This window comes from Lucilia sericata, unplaced genomic scaffold, assembly GCF_015586225.1.
Source record: "Lucilia sericata isolate MDLA Ls3-8-SP2 unplaced genomic scaffold, ASM1558622v1 Contig000119F_arrow, whole genome shotgun sequence".
Taxonomy (NCBI): Eukaryota; Metazoa; Arthropoda; class Insecta; order Diptera; family Calliphoridae; genus Lucilia; species Lucilia sericata.
In genome coordinates, this window is record NW_023994151.1 from 483301 (window position 1) to 506318 (window position 23018).

The 23018-nt window shown below is 30.6% G+C and overlaps 3 protein-coding genes across 3 annotated transcripts; 2 read left to right on the forward strand and 1 right to left on the reverse strand.

Annotated features, from left to right (window-relative positions):
• Window positions 1-80: 80 nt before the first annotated feature.
• On the forward strand, window positions 81-1853 carry LOC119600713 (transcription factor IIIA). Its single transcript, XM_037951167.1, has 2 exons — window positions 81-373; window positions 436-1853. The coding sequence occupies exons 1-2, from the start codon at window positions 188-190 to the stop codon at window positions 1606-1608; spliced, it is 1359 nt and encodes a 452-aa protein (XP_037807095.1). The 5' UTR covers window positions 81-187; the 3' UTR covers window positions 1609-1853.
• Window positions 1854-2368: 515 nt separating this feature from the next.
• On the reverse strand, window positions 2369-3566 carry LOC119600715 (39S ribosomal protein L22, mitochondrial). Its single transcript, XM_037951171.1, has 3 exons — window positions 3179-3566; window positions 2722-2935; window positions 2369-2651 (listed from the first exon to the last, which is right to left on the reverse strand). Exons 1-3 carry the CDS (start codon window positions 3404-3406, stop codon window positions 2431-2433), a joined length of 663 nt encoding a protein of 220 aa, XP_037807099.1. The 5' UTR covers window positions 3407-3566; the 3' UTR covers window positions 2369-2430.
• A 1626-nt stretch (window positions 3567-5192) lies between these two features.
• On the forward strand, window positions 5193-11217 carry LOC119600719 (post-GPI attachment to proteins factor 2-like). Its single transcript, XM_037951182.1, has 5 exons — window positions 5193-5991; window positions 7468-7647; window positions 10354-10627; window positions 10685-10906; window positions 10968-11217. The coding sequence occupies exons 1-5, from the start codon at window positions 5791-5793 to the stop codon at window positions 11129-11131; spliced, it is 1041 nt and encodes a 346-aa protein (XP_037807110.1). The 5' UTR covers window positions 5193-5790; the 3' UTR covers window positions 11132-11217.
• The last annotated feature ends 11801 nt before the right edge of the window (window positions 11218-23018 follow it).

The window sequence follows — 23018 nt, forward strand, 5'->3', positions numbered from 1 at the left end:
TAGACTATTGCCCAGATTATAAATAACCGTTTTATCTTCAAACAGCTTTTTTCATTTCATCAATTGACAGCACTGTTTTTTGCATTCTCTTTTTGCTACTCTTTCTAAACTAAAAAAATAAAAACGTGAGGTTTGCAAACAATTGACAAATCTAGTAAATTTAAAAATAAAGAAAAATTGCTACGAAATGCCTCCTGGTGGTCCAGTTACCTCTGATAGTGATATGGAAAGTGTTTTATCACTACAAATAGAAATTCCTAGAGTTCGGAGAAACAGTGTGGGACCCAAATACTATTGTAGTGTAGAGGGTTGCGGTCAAAGTTTTAAACGTTTGGATCATTTGGACAGACATGAATATAAACATACGGGAATAGTAAGTTGTTGCATTTATTAACCAATTAAATAATTTGTTAAATTCTTTAATAATTTTTGCAGAAAAAACATGCCTGCCATTATGAAAACTGTACGAAAACCTACTCCATAGTTACCCACTTAAAGCGTCACATACGCTCCGCACATGAAAGGCAACCGGAGGAAGTGATTAAAAATGTACCCTGCGAGGTGGATACTTGTGATAAACTCTTCGCCAGTATCAGTAATATGCAACGCCACATACGTGAGGTGCATGAGAATCCCAAAGTTTATCAATGTCAATTTTGTGAAGAGAAGTTTACACAAAAATTAAAAATGCGCCGACATGAAATAAGTAAACATACGGGAGTATATCCTTACAATTGCGACAAGTGCTCGAGGGGCTTCTATCAAAAATGGCAATGGGAAAAACACGAGGAAACCTGTAAAGTATATCCCTGCTCTAATTGTGACGAAACGTTTGATAAGTGGACGTTGTTCCTTAAACATTGCAAAGAAACTCAACATTCACGTAAATACTATAAATGTGAGTACTGTGAACGAGCCTATGTAAAGCCGGGAGAGTTACAAAAGCATGTGGCAGCCAAACATTTGGAGGATGAAAACAACTCTGCGGGAGCCTATAAATGTTCCTATGAAGGTTGTCACAAATCCTATGCTTATGAAAGAAATTTACGCCAACATATTGCCACGACACATGAAGGAAAAAAATTTAAATGCTCCAAGGAGGATTGTGATAAAGAATTTAGTTCTTCGCAAAATTTACAGAAGCATTTGAAAAGAGATCATTGCCCGGAAACGGCGGCTAAGCAAAAGGAACAAGCTACCACATCTAACAAAACCTCACTCAAACGTAAACAACGTAAAGATGCGGGCATGCCAAAAGTTTCTCATTTAGCTCAACTGTCGGGCATAACGGTGGACAAAGATTTGAATAAGAGATTAAAGTCTAGGGATGTAGAGGCTTTAGAAGAGGTGACCAAACAATTGTCACAAGAAATGGATGTGGATACAACATCGGAGGAGGAGGGAGAAATAGTAAAGGAAATTGTTATGGAAAACCAGAATAGTGTTAAGGATGTTACTAAAAATGGGATTTTAAAGAAGTCAGCTTTTAAACCAGCAAATAAAAAGGCAGAAACGTTAACTGAAGAAGATGAGAATCTGGGCGAAAACTTGACATGTGAAAGTGGAGACCAAATAATGCATAAAATTGCACCAACAATAGATCTTTAGATTTGGATATTATACAAAAATGCGCAGATAGAATTAGGATCAATTCAATTGTGAAGAAATTTGAACAAATTTGTTGGGGGTTATTTTGTAAATTGTTTGAAAAATAATTTTCCGATTACAATGGCATTCACAAATGTTTCCATTCTAATCTAATTGCACTATAACTCCCAGCATTTTATGTAAAGCAGTGTGAAATATTATATCAAATTGATATATAGAAAATTTAATAAGTGATTGAAAAGCTATATTGGTTTGTCTTAAATATACAATAAAAATATATATATAAAGCTCCAGCAATGTCTTTTCGTTCTCAATAAATTTATTCAACAGAAAATGCAAACATTAACATTTTTGGGAAATCAACTCTGCGCATTAACTTAAAAGTTTAAAAACCAAAAGGTATTAATTTTCTATAAAAACTCGTCGAATATTTTTTGGATTGAAAATAAAACTTATAATATATTTAACGATAATAAACAGTCAATTAATTTTACATTCTTTCTATACGTACTAATCAAGATTTTCTATAGAAAACTAGTGGAAAAGAATTCTATTGAGAATTGGTCAAACAGTTTGATATTTTTTATAAAAAATTATTCAAATTGAAAAAGAATTGCTAACAAACATCAAATACAATCGAAAATGTGGTGGTCATGAAAAATGGACACTTTTGGCTTTCAGGGTCAATGAAAACCTAAGAGATTTAGACAAGATATCATTAAATCCCATTTACATCTCGTATATTACAATACCAAATATATTTTTTCATAATTTATCAAATTAAACTTTTTATTTTTTAACAAAATTTCGAATAAGAACAATTTACAGGGAATTGATAACCTTGCGTTTGCGCATTTGTTCCAACCAATTCTCAAATTGTTCCGAAGGTGTTTGAGGATTAGGCAAATAGTAATTCTTTGGTGGTTTACCCTCCTCTAGACGTACAAAGTAATGACAATATTTATATTCAACAACACCGACACGACCACGGCCATGACGTCTGAAGCCCTTAAAAACGCGACCTTTACCTACAAAAGATTCAGCTGGAAAAGAAATATAAAGAAGTATATATTAATATGTACTTTTACAGTTAATATTTTTACAGAAACTCACCAATCCATAAGTTACTTTTGTACTCAACATTATGGCTTTTTTGGGCCATTTCAATAGCTTCTTGTATGACTTCCTTAACATCTACGGCTCCCTTTTTTAAAACAAAACTAAGCTGTTTTAAGGCCTCATCGACAGACATGCCTCTGACAAAGGACGCAATGTACCACATTTTATCGGGACTGTATTTGATGTTGGTGCGCATATGACAAACGTACTGTAAGAGTAGTAACATAGGGTCAAACGAGATTTTCGATGAAACTTAAGCCGAGGAATGAATGTATGAATTCTGACAAAGGTTTTGTGATCATTTTAAGACAAATAATGGAAAAGTGATTGTGGTGGGGTATAACAATGAAAATTACTCTGGCTTATGACCAATATATGTATGAGCTGAACCCAGCATTTTGCATTTCCTTTAAAACAATGTTTTGGAACTTAGAACTTTCAAACAACTTACCGCTTTACGGGGTTCCTCTTCTGGTTTTTGTGGTGGGTGAACAATTTTATTGTATTGCAACCATTTCTGTGGTCCTGTATTGTGTTTATTATAACGAGCAGACACACTAGAAGTCGTGTGCAAACCGGCCACCACTAGTGGAGCTGCTAACTTTACTAACTTGTTGCCATTTAACAAATTCAATTGAGTCACCGATAGACGCGTTAACTGTTTAGTTAAATTATTCATGTTTAACGTTTTTTAATACCACTTTAAGTTAAAATTATTGAATTAAATATTTCATTTAAAAATTTGCACTGCGTAACCAAAAAAAGCAGTGAACGAAGGAAGAACAAGAATTATTACTTAACAGCTGATTGTCAAATGTCAGTGGGGGGCCAGTGAGCGAAGTACTAAACTTGGCAGCACTTTAAAGTAAGTCGTAGCAAGGGTTACCAATAAGAAGAGAAATTGTAGGGGGATTTTTAACAAATTAGATATTTGAGGTAAATTATTGGAAATATTATGAAAATTCTTCTAAAGAACAATAATTTTAATGCGAAGGTTATGCTTATTTATAAAAAACTTGTGATACTAGAAAAAACTATAAAGTTGATCTATAGTTTTTCTATTGAGTTCATTTTCAGTAATAAATCACGAGAAACTTAGCTTTTCCATAAAAACTCTTTAAAAGTGTCTTTTAAAATTTTCATACAAAATTTTTAAAAATTAATCTATAAAAATTGGTAGAAGCGTTCTTTTAAAAATAGAGGAAAAGTTATAAACTAAAAAAAGCTGGTGGAAATTTATTTTTTTTAAATTTTCTTAACAATTTCCTATAAAAACTCGACAAAAACTTGTTTTATAATGCGCCTGTCAAAATCTGAAAACGTTTCTATTAAAAATTCGTCGAAAATTTTACTTTTTGTAATTATATTCGTCCTTCTTTAATTTTCAGTAAAAACTGTCGAAAACAACTCATCGAAAACTTTTTTAAAATCTTACTAAGCAATTTCTTTTGGAAATACTTTAATTTTATGAGAAAACTGTCTATAAAATATCTAAAAAACTTTTTTATTAAAACAATATATGTGTATAACACATGCCTTTTCAACTAAAAGCTCACTGAAAACTCTTTCTATAAAAACTCATCAAAAGTATTAAAAACTCGTCGAAAATTTTTTATTGAAAAAATATTATTTTTCTATAAAAAAGAGTTTAAACCTTTCTTACTTCTCCGATGAGTTAGGAATTCGTCGAAAATTTTTTCAATGAAAACTCGTCGAACATTTTTTTGTTGAAATAACAAACTTTGTTATTTCTCCTAACACTGAATTCGTCGAAAACTTTTCAAATTCGTTGAAAATCATTTTAAAACTTTTCTATGAAGATTCGAAAATTTGTCTATTCAATATTCATCAATGCCTTTCTTACTTTTCCTAAGATTGATGAATTCTTACTTTTCCGAAAAAATGTTGTCGAAAAATGATATTAAAATCTCGTCGAAAACATTTTCAAGCAAACACTTTTTTTTAAAAAAACTTGTAAAAAAATTTCGCATAAAAAACTCATCTAAAATACACTCTAAAAACATCTTGTCGAATATTATTACATTTTCTACACATTTAAAAATCTTGTCGAAAAATTATATTAAAATCTCGTCGAAAAAATTTTTAAGCAAACACTTTTTTTTTTAAAAAACTTGTAAAAAAATTTTGCATAAAAAACTCATCTAAAATACACTCTAAATAATATTATTAAATAATATTATTAAATTTTCTACACATTTAAGAATCTTGTCGAAAAATTATATAAAAATCTCGTCGAAAACATTTTCAAGCAAACACTTTAAAAAAAAAACTTGTAAATAATTTTCGCATACAAAACATTTTAAAAACAAAATTGTTAAAACATTTTCTACACATTTATTTTAATTTCTTTAACAGACACCCTATTAAAATCTCCCCCCTTTGTGTTTGAAACTATTGGCATCACTCTTAAAATACTGTCACTACAATTGACTTTCATCTTCAGCTTTTTAGTATTACCGTTATTCCTTGTGGCAAAATACAGCAAAAACAAGAGAAAAACAGCAAAAGAGGAAAGGAAAAACATCATACGTTAGAAAACGTCACTTTTTTTCGTCCTGTTTCATTACTTTTTTGCTGAATTTTTTTAGTGTGTAAAACAGCACACAGTGGTGAACCTTTTTGTTGTGTATAATAAATCGGGGAAAATTTTCTCAAGAAAAAAAAAAATATACATAAAATTTTAAATCAATGAAATAACTAAAAATAAAACAAATATTTTGCAATAAATAAACAAAAAAATTAAAATAAACAAAATTTAAAGTTTAGAAAAGATATGTTTTCCATTTAAAAACAAAAAGAAATTTAAAATTTTACATAATCTATAAGCTAAAGCAGAAAACCAAAAAAAAAAAAAAAAAAAAAAAAAATTAGAAAAAATATAGAAAATAATGTCCTAAACGTGGGTGTGTTTATAAAATCTAAAAATAATATAAATAAAAAGCAAAAATTAGCTAAAAACTAAATTCTCTAAATACCTATAAAATAAACACAAATAATTTATTAAATATTTTACGAAAATCAAAGTAATACCCAAGTACAAGTATGAGTGATTCTACTACTAGGGTTAGTGGTAAACGTGCCTCCTCAGCCAGCAGTAAAAGTGACGCTAAATCATCATCATCATCATCCACAGGATGTAGTAGTAATACAACAGTAGGGACAACGAAGGACTTGAATCTATTGGATTTACCACCAGAAACAAAAAATCTACAAACTCTAGATACCACTAAAACAGTCAATCAGGTAGGTTGGAAGGAAAAGATTACTGGCATTATATAATATTGGGTAATAATATTTTATATGGCTGTTTATTTTCATTTACCACCCCATTTTTTTTTTCAATCAAAGAAATCGTGCGTTTTTTCTGCTATTTTCAATTGTTATTTTGATGAGTTTTTCCTGTGCTGTGTGTGTGTGTGTGTGTGTGGTGTCGTATTTTCTAACCCCCCCCTACTGTGATAAATTTTGTAATAAATACAATTTTTATATCGTATCGTTGTTTGTTTCATTCATTCTTTTCATTTTCATTCAATTAATAAATATTCTTTGTCATTTCCACCCTTTGTTCATGTTTTTCTCTTCTCTTGTCTATTTTTATTTTTTGTATTTAGTTGTTCCACAACAAATAAACATCAGCAAAATCTTCTTCTTTTTCTCATTTTCTCTAATTTCTTTTTCTATTTACTTTACTTTGGCATTGTTGCCATTGTTTTATTACTTTTTTTCAAGTTTGCTTTTTTGTTTTTTCTCTTGTCCCACTTCCGTTTGTTTATTTTTTTTTCACTTTGTTTTTTTTGTTGTCTTGTGTTCCACTTCCGTTTGTTTATCTTTTCTTTAACTTCTTTGTTTTGCTTACTACTTCAGCTTACCGCCATTTTTTTGCTGTTGTTTTTCCTTACACTTTTCAAGACATGTGTTGCGTTTTTTTAAACGCTAATTTAAAATTCATATTTTATTGATTTTTTTGTCTTTTTTCATGTTAAATTCTTGTTAAGTCTTTGGAGATTTATTTATTTACCTTTTCTGTCTTGTCTATTTGCTTTGCTATCTTGTGTTTTTTTTTCGCAGTGTTTGTCTATATTGTAGGCCATTTTTTGTAAAAAGGAGTTTTTGTGTGTGTTTTAGCATGTTAGAGTCATCGTCTGTATGTGGTTGGCTATAAAGTGGGTCAGGGTTAAGTGCAAGTGCGAGTATTAAATGTTTAGAGAATTCTTATAATTAACCATGCAATTTTTAATTACACCTGTTTATTAAGACAATTTTTGTTTGTTTTTCATGCAGTTATTAGAAAGAATGTAATCTTGAGCTTGATTTTAGGTTTAGAAGAGGATCGCATTTTTGTCGAAAAAGATCTACTATCTTGTTAAAAAGATCGTACAACTGCAGATCTTGCTTTGACAAATCATGGTCAGCGACTGAATTGATTTTGTTTTTCAAGTTGACATTATAGGAAATTACACACCAACACCTATAGTGTAGGTGTGTCAGAATGTTCTTAACCTATTACACGTGCTAGGGAATAGAGATTTTGGACGACACTGATGTACGTTATTCCATTAATCAACCTTTTCTTAAGCTACATTTTCATTCATTTTACGTATTAGTGTTATTTTTTTTTTTGGAACTTATAACTCATACGCCCTTAACAACTGTTTCCCTACAGTATAAACATTTATTAAAAAATAATTTTAAATAAAATTTTATATCTTTCTTTTTTAGCAACACACTCCTCAGACGTATACGGAAACTTCAAATGATTTTCCATTTGCTCTACATTTTTTAGCCAATTTCCATCATATTTGTGTATTTACCGCACTATTGCCGCTGGTAACATTATTTACATGTTTTGTAACCGCTTATGTCTTCCAATATGATGAAGTACATGAAACACATTGTAGGGTAAGTTTAAAAGATGAACAGATTTAATAACAATATAGATCAGTCTTTAATCCAATGTAGACCAGACTATAATACGAGTCAAGAGTGAAGTTCAGTCTATAGTCAAGACTATAGTCAGGTCTATAGTCAAGACTATAGTCCAGTCTATGGTCAAGACTATAGTCCAGTCTACAGTTCAGTCTATAGTCAAGACTATAGTCCAGTCTATAGTCAAGACTATATCCAGTCTATAGTCAAGACTATAGCCCAGACTATATTTCAGTCAATAGCCAAGACTATAGTCCAGATTGTATTACAGTCTTTAGTCAAAACTGTAGTCCAGTCTTTAGTCAAGACTATAGTCCAGTCTATAGTCAAGACTATAGTCCAGTCTATAGTCAAGAATATAGTACTGTTTATAGTCAGGACTGTATTCCAGTTTACAGTAAAGACTATAGTCCAGATTGTAGTATAGTCTATAGTCAAGACTATAGTCCAGTCTATAGTCATCTATATTCGAGTATATAGTCATCTATATTCGAGTATATAGTCATCTATAGTCCAGCCTATAGTCAAGACTATAGTCCAGTCTATAATCAAGACTATTGTACAGTCTATAGTTAAGACTATTGTCCAGTCTATAGTCAAGACTATAGTCAGTCTATGGTCAAGACTTAAGTCCAGTCTATAGTTAAGACTATTGTCCAGTCTATAGTCAAGATTATAGTCAGTCTATAGTCAAGACTTTAGTTCAGTCTATAGTCAAGACTATAGTTCAGCCTATAGTAAAGACTATAGACCAGTCTATAGTCAAGACTATAGTCCAGTCTATAGTCAAGACTATATCCAGTCTATAGTCAAGTCTATAGTCAAGACTATAGCCCAGACTATATTCCAGTCAATAGCCAAGACTATAGTCCAGATTGTATTACAGTCTTTAGTCAAAACTGTAGTCCAGTCTTTAGTCAAGACTATAGTCCAGTCTATAGTCAAATTGTAGTACAGTCAATAGTCAAGACTATAGTCCAGTCTATAGTCATCTATATTCGAGTATATAGTCATCTATAGTCCAGCCTATATTCAAGACTATAGTCCAGTCTATAATCAAGACTATTGTACAGTCTATAGTTAAGACTATTGTCCAGTCTATAGTCAAGACTATAGTCAGTCTATAGTGAAGACTTTAGTCCAGTCTATAGTTAAGACTATTGTCCAGTCTATAGTCAAGATTATAGTCAGTCTATAGTCAAGACTTTAGTTCAGTCTATAGTCAAGACTATAGTTCAGCCTATAGTAAAGACTATAGTCCAGTGTATAGTCAAGACTATATTCCAGTCTATAGTCAAGACTATAGTCCAGTGTATAGTCAAGACTATAGTCCAGTCTATAGTCAAGACTATAGTCCAGTCTATAGTCAAGACTATAGTCCAGTCTATAGTCCAGTCTATAGTCAAGACTATAGTCCAGTCTATAGTCAAGACTATAGTCCAGTCTATAGTCAAGACTACAGTCCAGTCTACAGTCAAGACTATAGTCCAGTCTATAGTCAAGACTTTAGTTCAGTCTATGGTCAAGACTATAGTCCAGTCTATGGTCAAGACTATAGTCCAGTCTATAGTCAAGACTATAGTCCAGTCTATAGACAAGACTATAGTCCAGTCTATAGTCAAGACTATAGTCCAGTCTATAGTCAAGACTATAGTCCAGTCTATAGTCAAGACTATAGTCCAGTCTATAGTCAAGACTGTAGTCCAATCTATAGTCAAGACTATAGTCCAGTCTATAGTCAAGACTATAGTCCAGTCTATAGACAAGACTATAGTCCCGTCTATAGTCAAGACTATAGTCCAGTCTATAGTCATCTATATTCGAGTATATAGTCATCTATAGTCCAGCCTATAGTCAAGACTATAGTCCAGCCTATAGTACATACTATAGTCCAGTCTATAATCAAGAATATAGTCGAGTCTGTAGTCAAGGCTGTAGTTCAGTCTATAGTCAAGACTGTAGTCCAGTCTATAGTCAAGACTATAGTCCAGTCTACAGTCAAGACTATAGTCCAGTCTACAGTCAAGACTATAGTCCAGTCTATAGTCAAGACTATAGTCCAGTCTATAATCAAGACTAAAGTCCAGAGCATATTCCAGTTTACAGTCAAGACTATAGTGCAGATTGTATTACAGTCTATAGTCAAGACAATAGTCCAGTCTATAGTCAAGATTATAGTCCAGTCTATAGTCAAGACTATATATAGTTCCTTCTATAGTCAAGACTATAGTCCTTTCTATAGTCAAGATTATAGTCCATAGACTGGACTATAATCGAAAAGTCGTAAAAATTCGAAAAGTTGGAAAAAGTCGGAAAATGCTGAAAAAAGTCGGAAAAAGTCGAAAACTCGAAAATAGTAGAAAAAGTCAAAAATAGTCGAAAATTTTAAAAAAGTGGAAAAAAGTCAAAAACCCTAAAATAGTCGTAAAAAGTCGAAAATAGCCAAAAAGTCGAAAAAAATCGAAAAGTCGGAAAAAATCGACTATAGTACAGTCTATAGTCCACTTTAGAGTCAAGACTGTAGTCCAGTCTATAGTCAATACTACAATCCAGTCTTTATTCAAGAATATAGTCTAGTCGATACTATAGTCTAGTCTATAATCAGGTCCAGTTTTATATAGTTTCACTGTTTGTTGTTTTTGTTAAAAAAAACACTTTAATATTTCTTTTCTCTTTAAGGTTTATAACATTGTACCCTCAATAAGTGCAATTACCGGCGTTAGTCCACAACGTTATTTTTGGCGTTTTAGTATTGCCTTACATTTGGGTCCACGTTTACCCATAGCATTCATATATAAAAACTACTATCGCATTATGTTGGCCAAATTGCAAAAGGAACGTCCGGAAAAAGTTGGCAATACAATGTATGTGGTGTATTTGATATTGGTCTTAAATTGTATAGAAATTGCTTCGTTGGGTGGTGTTACCTATATTTCAAATCGAGAAAATTATCGTAAGTATCCTATATACTTACTGTTTCTTCTTTTTACTTACTGTTTCTTCTTTTTAGCCATACATGAAAAGATTTTTATTACTTTTATGATCTGCTCATTGTGTCATATGTTGGCTACGATCAAATTGAATGATATCATACATGAGGATCATACTGAACTAACACAATTGCAAAGAGATTCAATTAAATGGAAGAAAATCTTATTTGCCATGTCAATTCTGAGCACAATTGGTCTGTTGATTTTCTTTGCCAAACATCGTTTCTATTGTCATGATTTAGGTAAGTAGGTTAAATGAGATTGTCAGATTCTTTATAAAAATTATAATATTTTCCATTTTAGCCTTCAGTTGGTTTGCATTCTTTGAGTATTTAATTGCTATTGCCAACATGTTGTTCCATTTCACTATAATTTGGGATTTTCCCTTTCAATATATGCTGGTCGTGCAAGGACCACGTGCAAAACTAGAAGAAATTTTCCGCAAATCGTTAGCGAAATTGGACTAAACTCTGTTAAATAAAATGCTGACATCAAAATAAGGGCTTTAGCAACAATTTTAACAATTTAATTTAACAAACAAAAGAAAAGTCTTCGAAAATTTATATATAAAAAAAAAAAAAAATTAAACACAAAAACAAAAATCATAAAAACAGCAAAAATACCAAAAACAAAAAAACGTTACAAGTTTATTACGCATAAAAAAAAATAGCAACTACAAAAAACTTTTTGAGAAAAAATACGCACTTTTTACAACTATTATGTATATTTTTTACTAAATTATTTTGTAAAAATCTTTTAGAACTTTGTAATTGTTTTTTTTTCTCTCTCTCTTCTTTGTAGTAAAAAAGCGCTTCCAATTTTTACGCGTTTTGCTTTCGATTTCGACTTAAATTTTTTGAAATTAACTTTAGCTTTTCTATATTTTGATTTCTTCTAATTGAATTTTTCCTGAAATTGTCCTCCTAATGAAGTAAAAAGTTCCTTTTAAACTTAAAAAAAAAAACAACAAGAAATAAACAAACACTTAAGAAATTAAATAATTTTAATTACAGTATTAATAGTTAAATGTAGACAATTATTTATTGAGAAAATTTTATTTATTTTGTTATTTATTATTTTAGTTTTTTAAATACTATTTATAAATAGATTTAAAACTTTAAACTTAGTAATTGAGTTGAAAGAATAAAGAACTACTAGTCCAAATCAGAGGGCGAAGTCGACTTAAAATTGTCGGCGGCGGCGGCTGAGCTAAAAAAATTCGGCGGCGGCTAGCAGTCGGCTCAGAGCCGAACGTTTTTAAGAAAATTTAAATTCTTAAATGTATGCTCAAAAAGAACTAAAAATATCAAAAATAAAAGATTGAGAGAATCTAGTCTCTTTGCTTAAAATATTAATAATAATTGATTTATAAAAAAGGTATCCAAATATAGTCTTTGGTGGCGTACGATTTAGATTGAATTTGGAAAAACGGAAAAAACCGTTTCGGTAAATTTTATTGAGGATTATTATGTATTAATTTCAACGAATTATATTAAACTCATCTGTGTTAAAATGCAAAAAATCTGAAAATTTTACGAAAAATTTAAAAATTCCGATTACTTTTACTGTTACCCAAAAATTTCTGATATGCCATTGTAAGCGTCTCTCAAGGACCTTTCAGCTCACCAAATATTGACCTCAGGACAAAAATTTTGAGAAACGGAATCTTAGAATCAATTAAAATTTAATTTTAGTCGGGAACATCGACACCTTATTTTTCCTCCATACAAACGGGGCCACCCTAATGTATTGAAAATTATAAAATATCGCTTGTTACATATATCCTTTGTGAAAAATCGTGTACGTTTTCAAAATATAATTGGGCCAATAATATTAATTTTGTTACAGAGAACGAATATCGATTTCGTAATGATTCCGAAAGTAATTGGTCTCACATAACCATATAAAAACTTTAAAAAATGTTAGTCGACTTAAGCCGCCTGTTTCGGCGGCGACTCAAGCAACTGAAGATTGTTCGGCGGCGACTAAGCGCCGACTCGAAGCCGGTCGACTTCGCCCTCTGGTCCAAATCTCAAAACTCATTTAGTTAAACTTCACTAACATTTAAACTGAGTGTGTGAACACCCTTTCTTTCTTAAACTTCCAAAATTCTCTTAATACTCAACTTATTTACTAATTTTAAAGCTTAATTTAAGTTTAAATTATTTAAAATTAAGTTTTATTTATATATAACGCACATTCTTAACTACCGAAAAATCGAAAAATATTTAATATCCATAGTTTTAAATTAAAAGAAAATAATGATAAATAGCATTTGAAGCAAGTTGTGGGCCAACTATCTATGTTTTGCTGCCTGTAAGTTTATTATTTTTTTCGAATAGATTTATTTTTATGCAAATTTATATTTAAGCAATTAACGATTTTTATTAATTATCAGAATCATATTGTCAAAATAGGTTAAAACTATATTGAATCAAAAAATAAAACTATGGCAGAGACTAAATTGATCAAAATATACTGTAAGTCTACTAGTAAATCAATATTAATAAAAATATATTGTTTCCCAGCAGTTCCGGGAGAAACCTACCAGTTAAGGTCACTACTAGCCACTCGTTCACTAGTAATAACTAGAATCTTTAGTTATTTTAACATGGACATGTTCTAGAAGAAAGTCTTGACATATTTTGGAAACGTTAAACATATGATATGTCGACTACAAATGGACATAAGTCGAAGTGCTTTACAAACCTACCGTGTTGGCCTTATTTCACTATAATACTTTTACAAGCCCTGGATGTACTTGTTAGACGACTCACCGCTGCCCCTTTGCACTTCTGGCAATACATGGTTCTGTCGGTTCATGCACAAGTACTCGAGCTATCTAATCTCTTGAGCATTGCTGCCCGTTGCGCAACATCCGAGATTTAGTTCCCATCTGTTTACAAATATGCAGATGGGATGGCCTCTGTTGATTCGGCAACAATATCTAGATACGTAATCGGTAGTCCGAAATACGAATTCATCAAATAAGCCAAAGACATGTTCTTACTCATAGAGAACTCACTGTGAAAAGTCTGGTATGAACGGATTAAATCTGAACAGGAAAATTCAGTGGTATCACTTGTATTCATCCATCATCATTCAATTCAGAACCCATTAATTAATTCCTTATGATATACATTTGACACCAACTCATTTCACGCTTAGTCTCACAGTCACTCCTCTACGGAGTATCTGTTGTCTCGGCAACAGTACCGATTATATATACTTATACTTTACAGTGTACATATCAGACTTTTAAACAACATTCTCTTCAAACTAGTTTGGGTTTAAGCCACAAGACAAAGTTCGAAACTTGATCCCGTGGTACCAGATTATATGGCACTCTGGTTCGATGTCAGGTCAAATCATTTCAAGAAAGATTTTTAAGTCCCAGCAGACTAAAGGTGCTGGTAGTACCTCTTTTCTCGGATTGCAATACATGCCCCGGCTGAATTCAAAAATACCCAATTGGTTTACCTAGGCTACAGTTAGGAGACGACTGTCTCCGCTTTCGTTTACCAAAGCTACGGTAAAGGGACAACTTTGTTTGCTCTAGACTACGACGGAATTCAAAAGTACCGCCTTCGTTTACCTAGGACTGTACCCGCTTTCGTTTGCCAAAGGTGCAGTAAAGTGACGACTTTGTTCGCTCTCGACTGCGAAGTGTACTTTGGTAAGATAATAATAACAAATTTGGGGCCTTTTTTCGTGTCCATAATAGAGTTCATGAGCATAGTCCTTGTATTACTAATAGTCCATTTAAAACCATAGTGTCATTTTTAAGGGAATCCAAAATTCAACACACACTAAAGTTAGGAACAATTTTATCTTGAAAAAGAGTAATCAAGTATTCCAATACATTTCTTTACTAAAATGGTGTCCATGAACATTATAACACTTTTAACTGACTCTTTTTGGTGTCATCGTTTCACCAACTCGTTGGATGTTGTATAATTAGTCTCGATATCTTTTAGAGGTTCATGGTTATGTATTGATGACCTTCTATCCAATAGAGTTTCTAAATCGTTTAGAGCTGCTCAACAATTAAGTACTGTATAGCCTTCAGTTTAGGTATCCATACTACATTCCAGACTTAAGATCCTTCATATCCTATAGATTAGATATGTGTTTATGATTTGATTTCAATCAGAGTTGTGATTTGGAATGTATTGTCATTTGAAATATTCGACATTCAAGTTCCAGATTGAATGTTGTACAAACATCATTGATGGACTAAAGATCTGTTTGGCTTTTGGAATGTTTTATAAAGATGTCTAATAAAGACACTTGATAGCGTTAAGATTGACTATGGGAGTAGACTTGAATATAAATGTTCATACCACTTGATCACGAGAAATCAGCCTTAAAACCTCTTTAAAAGAACTCGACTAGAACATCCGCTTGAAGAGCTTAAACCCTGGCCTTCCGACGAGTCGCAATCTGAAATATTTTAACATCTAATATGAACCAGAATGGATGTTGTGTGGATATTGTCTTACTCGTTTAGAGCTGAAGCCATACAATAGGCTTAGATATCGGGAATGTTTTATAAAGATGTCTAATAAAGACACTTGATAGCGTTAAGATTGACTATGGGAGTAGACTTGAATATAAATTTTCATACCACTTGATCACGAGAAATCAGCCTTAAAACCTCTTTAAAAGAACTCGACTAGAACATCCGGTTGAAGAGCTTAAACCCTGGCCTTCAGAAGAGTCGCAATTTGAAATATTTTAACATCTAATATGAACCAGAATGGATGTTGTGTGGATATTGTCTTACTCGTTTAGAGCTGAAGCCATGCAATAGGCTTAGATATCGGTTTTGAATATCAATTTGGTTTTCTGAAATGACCGAAGTCATCTGTAGAGATCTTACCTTAGTACCTGGTAGTTTTATGGGTTCAGTTACATACACTGTTAGTTCTCTTGTTCATTAGAAAGAGATAGTTATTAGACGATTTATTGTCTAATAAACTTATTGTCTGTTGTATCTCTCAAATTATCGATCAAAGTCATAAGTTCGCATTAAACTATATTTCGCGTGCCCTTAATAACACTTTCACAAAGGTTTTGTTCACTCCATTTGATCCAGATGGGATCAATACGAAATATTCCAAATCAAAGAATAGTTGGGGTTTGTATTTCTCTTTTTCGTTCGGGACAATTGAGCACTGCCCTAAGTCTATATTTAAATCTACTTTACTTGCTCTTATAATATTGATTCTGCTTAAAGATATGCCTTTTTTCCAAATTATTTATTTCATATTAAAAAAAATTTTGCAAACATAAGTTTTTAGATAAGTTTTTATAAAAACTATTGAAAATCATAGTAAATTTTTATAATTTTTATTAACAATATCTAACATTGATTTTTATTAAATATCTAACTTACTCTCTACTTTTACCACCGCTGTTTATTCTATAAAGCAGAGTTGCATTTGTTTTAGCATTTGGCCCTCAATTCAAAAACAAGTACAAAATTTTTAACCAGCCACATAATATTTTGAAATTTTCTTTTGTTTTTGTAATTAAGCAATATTGGTTTTATTTAGATATTCTAAATTAAATTAATTACAATAAAATTATTAAAAATGATTCGACTAATTGGACCAGTCTAAGTATACGGGTACTGATTTAAACTTAAATTGCTGAAACATAATTGGGAATTTAAAGAAAAAATTAATACTTTTAATTTAAATAAAAAAACTAGCTTAACAAACTAAACATTTTAAAAAGTTTTTGATAAAATTTAAAGATATTTTCTTTAAAATTCTATTTAAAATCTTTAAAATTAATAAATTTGTTAACTAATCTAAAACTATGTCAATACAACTTAAAATGCCTTTGCTTTTTTCTATTATTTACACTCTAAAAAGATGATTTTGATCTCAAATTTATGATTTTTTTTTTTGAAAATCTCTTAGTATTAAAAAATTTTTCTTTTAAATTTAGACTTAACATATCGAAATCTAATTAAAAAAAAAAAAGTTTAATAAAAACGGACATTTAAACTTCAGTCAAAAAGATGTAATAACTAAAGAACGACAATAGTCTTTAAGTATTTTTAATTTAGTCCAAAAATTCGTAGATTTCATTCATCAAAACTAAAAAAAAAACTTTTGAAAATTTAGTTTTTTAGTAGGTTTCTGTTTTCCAAAATATGAAAATCCTTGATAATTTTGAAAAGGAAAACTTGTTAAAAAGACATAATAAATATGAAAATAAATGAGCAGAAATATTAAAATAACAAAAAAACACAAAATTTGTTATAATGTTTAAGTTAAATGAAATTAAAAAAATTATGAAAATGATTTTTATTAAAACAAAATATTTTTTTGCAATAGTTGAAACGCACTGTTCCAGTTTTTAATTTAATTTTTAAGAGATCAATTTGAAAATGTTTATTTTATTATAATTGTGTAGTTGTTTAAATTAAATGTTTTTGTTTAGTACTTTTTTTTAATTCCATTTAAGAATTGAAAACAAAAAACACAACCAAAGATAATCGAAAAAAGTTTGTAAAAGAAGATGAAGATGAAAAACTTTGATTTTAAATAAAAATTATATATAACAAAGCAAAATGTAAACAAACTGTTTCATTTTTATATAACTAACTAACTAACTAACTACTAACTAACTACTACTAACTAACTAACTAACTAACTAACTAACTAACTAACTAACTAACTAACTACTAACTAACTAACTAACTAACTAACTAACTACTAACTAACTAACTAACTACAACTACTAACTAACTAACTAACTAACTAACTAACTAACTAACTAACTAACTAACTAACTAACTAACTAACTAACTAACTAACTACTAACTAACTAACTAACTAACTAACTAACTAACTAACTAACTAACTAACTAACTAACTAACTAACTAACTAACTAACTAACTAACTAACTAACTAACTAACTAACTAACTAACTAACTAACTAACTAACTAACTAACTAACTAACTAACTAACTAACTAACTAACTAACTAACTAACTAACTAACTAACTAACTAACTAACTAACTAACTAACTAACTAACTAACTAACTAACTAACTACTAACTAACTAACTAACTAACTAACTAACTAACTAACTAACTAACTAACTAACTAACTAACTAACTAACTAACTAACTAACTAACTAACTAACTAACTAACTAACTAACTAACTAACTAACTAACTAACTAACTACTAACTAACTAACTAACTAACTACTAACTAACTAACTAACTAACTAACTAACTAACTAACTAACTAACTAACTACTAACTAACTAACTAACTACTAACTAACTAACTAACTAACTACTAACTAACTAACTAACTAACTAACTAACTAACTAACTAACTAACTAACTACTAACTAACTAACTAACTAACTAACTAACTAACTAACTAACTAACTAACTAACTAACTAACTAACTAACTAACTAACTAACTAACTACTAACTAACTAACTAACTAACTAACTAACTACTAACTAACTAACTAACTAACTAACTAACTACTAACTAACTAACTAACTAACTAACTAACTAACTACTAACTAACTAACTAACTAACTAACTAACTAACTAACTAACTAAAACTAACTAAAAAAAAATAACTAACTAACTAACTACTAACTAACTAACTAACTAACTACTACTAACTAACTAACTAACTAACTAACTAACTACTAACTAACTAACTACTAACTAACTAACTAACTAACTAACTACTACTAACTAACTAACTAACTAACTAACTAACTACTAACTCTACCTAACTACTAACTAACTACTAACTAACTAACTAACTAACTAACTAACTAACTACTAACTAACTAACTAACTAACTAACTAACTAACTAACTAACTAACTAACTACTAACTAACTAACTAACTAACTAACTAACTAACTAACTAACTAACTAACTAACTAACTAACTAACTAACTAACTAACTAACTACTAACTAACTAACTAACTAACTAACTAACTACTAACTAACTAACTACTAACTAACTAACTAACTAACTAACTACTAACTAACTACTAACTAACTAACTAACTAACTAACTAACTAACTAACTAACTAAAACTAACTACTAACTAACTAACTAACTAACTAACTAACTAACTAACTAACTAACTAACTAACTAACTACTAACTAACTAACTAACTAACTAACTAACTAACTACTAACTACTACTAACTAACTAACTAACTACTAACTAACTAACTAACTAACTAACAACTAACTAACTAACTAACTAACTACTAACTAACTAACTAACAACTAACTAACTAACTAACTAACTAACTAACTAACTAACTAACTAACTAACTACTAACTAACTAACTAACTAACTAACTAACTAACTAACTAACTAACTAACTAACTAACTAACTAACTAACTAACTACTAACTAACTAACTAACTACTAACTACTAACTAACTAACTAACTAACTACTAACTAACTAACTAACTAACTAACTAACTAACTACTCTACTAACTAACTAACTAACTAACTAACTAACTAACTAACTAACTAACTTAACTAACTAACTAACTACTAACTAACTAACTAACTAACTAACTAACTAACTAACTAACTAACTAACTAACTAACTAACTAACTAACTAACTAACTAACTACTACACTAACTAACTAACTAACTACTACTAACTAACTAACTAACGACTAACTAACTAACTAACTAACTAACTACTAACTAACTAACTAACTAACTAACTAACTAACTACTAACTAACTAACTAACTACTAACTAACTAACTAACTAACTACTACTAACTAACTAACTAACTAACTACTAACTAACTAACTAACTACTAACTAACTAACTACTAACTAACTAAACTAACTAACTAACACTAACTAACTAACTACTAACTAACTAACTAACTAACTAACTAACTAACTAACTAACACTAACTAACTAACTAACTAACTAACTAACTAACTAACTAACTAACTAACTACTAACTAACTAACTAACTAACTAACTAACTAACTAACTAACTAACTAACTAACTAACTACTAACTAACTAACTAACTACTAACTACTAACTAACTACTAACTAACTAACTACCTAACTAACTAACTAACAACTAACTAACTAACTAACTAACGAACTAACTAACTAACTAACTACTAACTAACTAACTACTAACTAACTAACAACTACTAACTAACTAACTACTAACTAACTAACTAACTAACTAACTAACTAAACTAACTAACTAACTAACTAACTAACTAACTAACTACTAACTAACTAACTAACTACGAACTAACTAACTACTAACTAACTAACTACTAACTAACTAACTAACTAACTAACTAACTAACTAACTAAACTAACTAACTAACTAACTAACTAACTAATAACTAACTAACTAACTAACTAACTAGACTAACTAACGAACTAACTAACTAACTAACTAACTAACTAACTACGAACTAACTAACTACAACTAACTAACGAACTAACTAACTAACTAACTAACTCTAACTAACTAACCGTCAATGGAATTATGTTGCCGCATGAAATTTAAAATTTTATGGACATTGTTCATCCTTCATACTCAAGATCCTTGAATTTCTTGAAGATTTTATTGTTATGGCGAGTACAATAGTGTTACAACAAAAATAAGGCCCTTTTACTAGTATTCTAATAACGAAAAGCTATACTCGGCGAATTTTGGTGCAAAAACATTCTGGTAAAAATCGATTTCCTAAAACCATTCACAAACAAGTACAAGTACTTAATTTAGAAAATGGATAAAGCACAGCCTCTGTCATTGATTTTTCTCTGCATAAATGTCGTGGGTCAAACAATGACACTGGTTTATAACGAAAATTTTCGATTTTGTATTAAAAATTTTAAATTTGGAAACTTTTTTAACGCTTTATTGCTCCAAAAGATGATTTAACTAAGTTACTTTTTGGACTCGGTATTCGAAGCAGCTAAACTTTTTGTTTTTAAGATTTTTTAAGAAATTTAAATTATGAACTATGGTCCATGTCCATGTCATTTGGGGTTGTACAAAAAGTTGCTCAGAGTGGCTAGTTAGCTTCTGTCACAACACTTTTTCCCCGGCATTATGTGAACACATTATTTTATAATTACCCAAAACATCCTTAAAACTATATGTATCAAGTTAAACAAATTATAAATAAAAGCAGATTGGAATTTATGCTTTGGAAACAAAACGTCGCTCTGTGCAAAGCGTACAAGTAACATACTGAAACCAAAAAACTTCAAGAATTTTTTTGTAAAAAGCAAAAATTGCGAAAAATGAATGAAGAAAAAAAAACCTCAAGTAGAATTTCAAAGCAAAAGATGTTGATAATAATGGAACAAAAAAAGATTAAATTAAATAACGACAAACAGCAACAGCAACAGCAACAACGTAAAAAAAACATTGCAACATTAAAGGCGACAAGGCGACAATGACCAGACCAATAACAATAACAACAAGCGACAACAAATTAAGAAAAAAGAATAAAAATAAAACAAATAAAACCCCAGTCAAGAAACAAATGTGAAAACGAGACTGGCGGCAATATAAAATGACAACAAAGTTATCATCGGTTCCAAGTTAAACAAGCTGTTGCTCAGTTGTTGGTAGTTTCTTGGTCACTACGATCAACCAAGCATTCAGTGGGAACGTACTAACTTCTTTTATACTCTACAGATTTGTTTTTTCTTTTGTATGTTTAATGCTCCATAAGAGTTAATAAGTGCTGGTAGATCGTGGTGATACCAAAAAACAACCACAACAAACTCAAACATGAAGGCAGATTTTATAGATGCCACAAATAGTTTAATTGGAAAAGAGAAGGGCAAGACGCACAACGCATCGTTAGAAGTTGGTGGTGATAATAATGATGATCGTGAAGAATCATCTTCATATAAGGAAAATGAAAAATTATTCGGTATTAAATCTATAGTAAGGAAAAAAAAAAAATAATGATGTAAGAAACAATAATGTATGGCTCACACAGCGAGAGCGAGTACAGCTGTAGAAGGAAATGTGTAATATTAAGGAATATGGAGGCAATTAAATATGTATAAGTGGGATTTAAGCTGTATCAGCTGTTCATAATTTGATGTTAATGATGATTATGGTGGAGTATTTATATAAGGCTATAGTCTCGTCATTGAAGTTTATATGTATGATTTAGAGATGGGCGATTTTGGAGGTATTGGTTTTGGAAAGCTGATCCCAGCAGGCTATTGTGAAAGGGTTCGTTTTATCAGGTGTTCACTTCATTGTCCTCTGTTCGGGGTATTCAATGCATAACGCAATGCAAATTTTCTCTATACAAACGATCGATAGAATCTTTGAGGTTCCTACTTTCTATATAATATATAGAGAATAGAGTTCAGGGCCCAAAATACGGCATACGATATCGATCGAAATCTCAATAGAATCTAAATGGAGATTTCGATCGATATCCTATGCCATAATTTGGGCCCAGATGGTTAGAGAGTTAATTTCGAATAGGTATGCAGCATAATATCACTAGATTTTGAGGAACCCATTTAGGAAATTGTACCAAGTTGGATGCTCTTTTCCCAGAGCATGTTGTTCTTGCAAAGCTCGGGTAAAGAGTTTCAGAGTTCCTAAATGTCCGGTTAAAATATTGATATTTAGGCTAGTGATACTGCGATATCTGAGATTGACAGTGTTTATGTGTTATTATTGAACTGTGGTTCGCTTTAAGATGAAGTTAACGATTGTAGGATGTGGTCAATATTGATCGTTCGTCTGCTTGCTTGCACTTCTTTAATTTCCAAAAGTCCTTTCGACTCCACTTGACTATACATATGTGCGCAGTGAACGTCCGCTATAACACTGGCCACTTTTTAAGTGTTTGATTTGAGATGTTGTCAGACTTCGGAATTCGAGAAATGTACTGATTGAGACATGGTATTGCTTACGATTGCTGGGACATTGCAGTGCTTTGGTTAGGATTGATATTGTCTTTCTGGGCAAGGTTCTTGTCTCTTCAAAACTGATAATTAGAGTTGTGATTTCATTAGGTTTCGGTATTCGAAAAACCTGTTAGCGGCCTATTTTTATATGAAATCAAATGTATGGTTTACAATATTGGATTTGGGGCAGGATTGATCAGTTGGTGGAGTGCTATGCTAGAATGTGCCTTTTTTGGTAAAAATGTTTTAAAAGATTCTTATCTTAAGCAAATCAAGTCATTCTGAGACTTTTGGTGGTACTTTTAGTCCTCTCAGTGATGAAAGCAACCACATGGTTGTGTCCCCTCGGTCAGATACAAACGTTAAAACCCTGCTGGTGGGTTC

Bases quoted from the DNA above. Each gene is read 5' to 3' on its own strand.
- LOC119600713 (XM_037951167.1), top strand. From the start codon at position 188: ATGCCTCCTGGTGGTCCAGTTACCTCTGATAGTGATATGGAAAGTGTT. The intron at 374-435 runs GTAAGTTGTTGC...TAATTTTTGCAG, and splicing joins AATATAAACATACGGGAATA to AAAAAACATGCCTGCCATTA.
- LOC119600715 (XM_037951171.1), bottom strand. From the start codon at position 3,406: ATGAATAATTTAACTAAACAGTTAACGCGTCTATCGGTGACTCAATTG. The intron at 2,936-3,178 runs GTAAGTTGTTTG...CTACTCTTACAG, and splicing joins AAGAGGAACCCCGTAAAGCG to TACGTTTGTCATATGCGCAC. The intron at 2,652-2,721 runs GTGAGTTTCTGT...TTTCTTTTCCAG, and splicing joins CAAAAGTAACTTATGGATTG to CTGAATCTTTTGTAGGTAAA.
- LOC119600719 (XM_037951182.1), top strand. From the start codon at position 5,791: ATGAGTGATTCTACTACTAGGGTTAGTGGTAAACGTGCCTCCTCAGCC. The intron at 7,648-10,353 runs GTAAGTTTAAAA...TTTCTCTTTAAG, and splicing joins TACATGAAACACATTGTAGG to GTTTATAACATTGTACCCTC. The intron at 10,907-10,967 runs GTAAGTAGGTTA...TTTCCATTTTAG, and splicing joins TTTCTATTGTCATGATTTAG to CCTTCAGTTGGTTTGCATTC.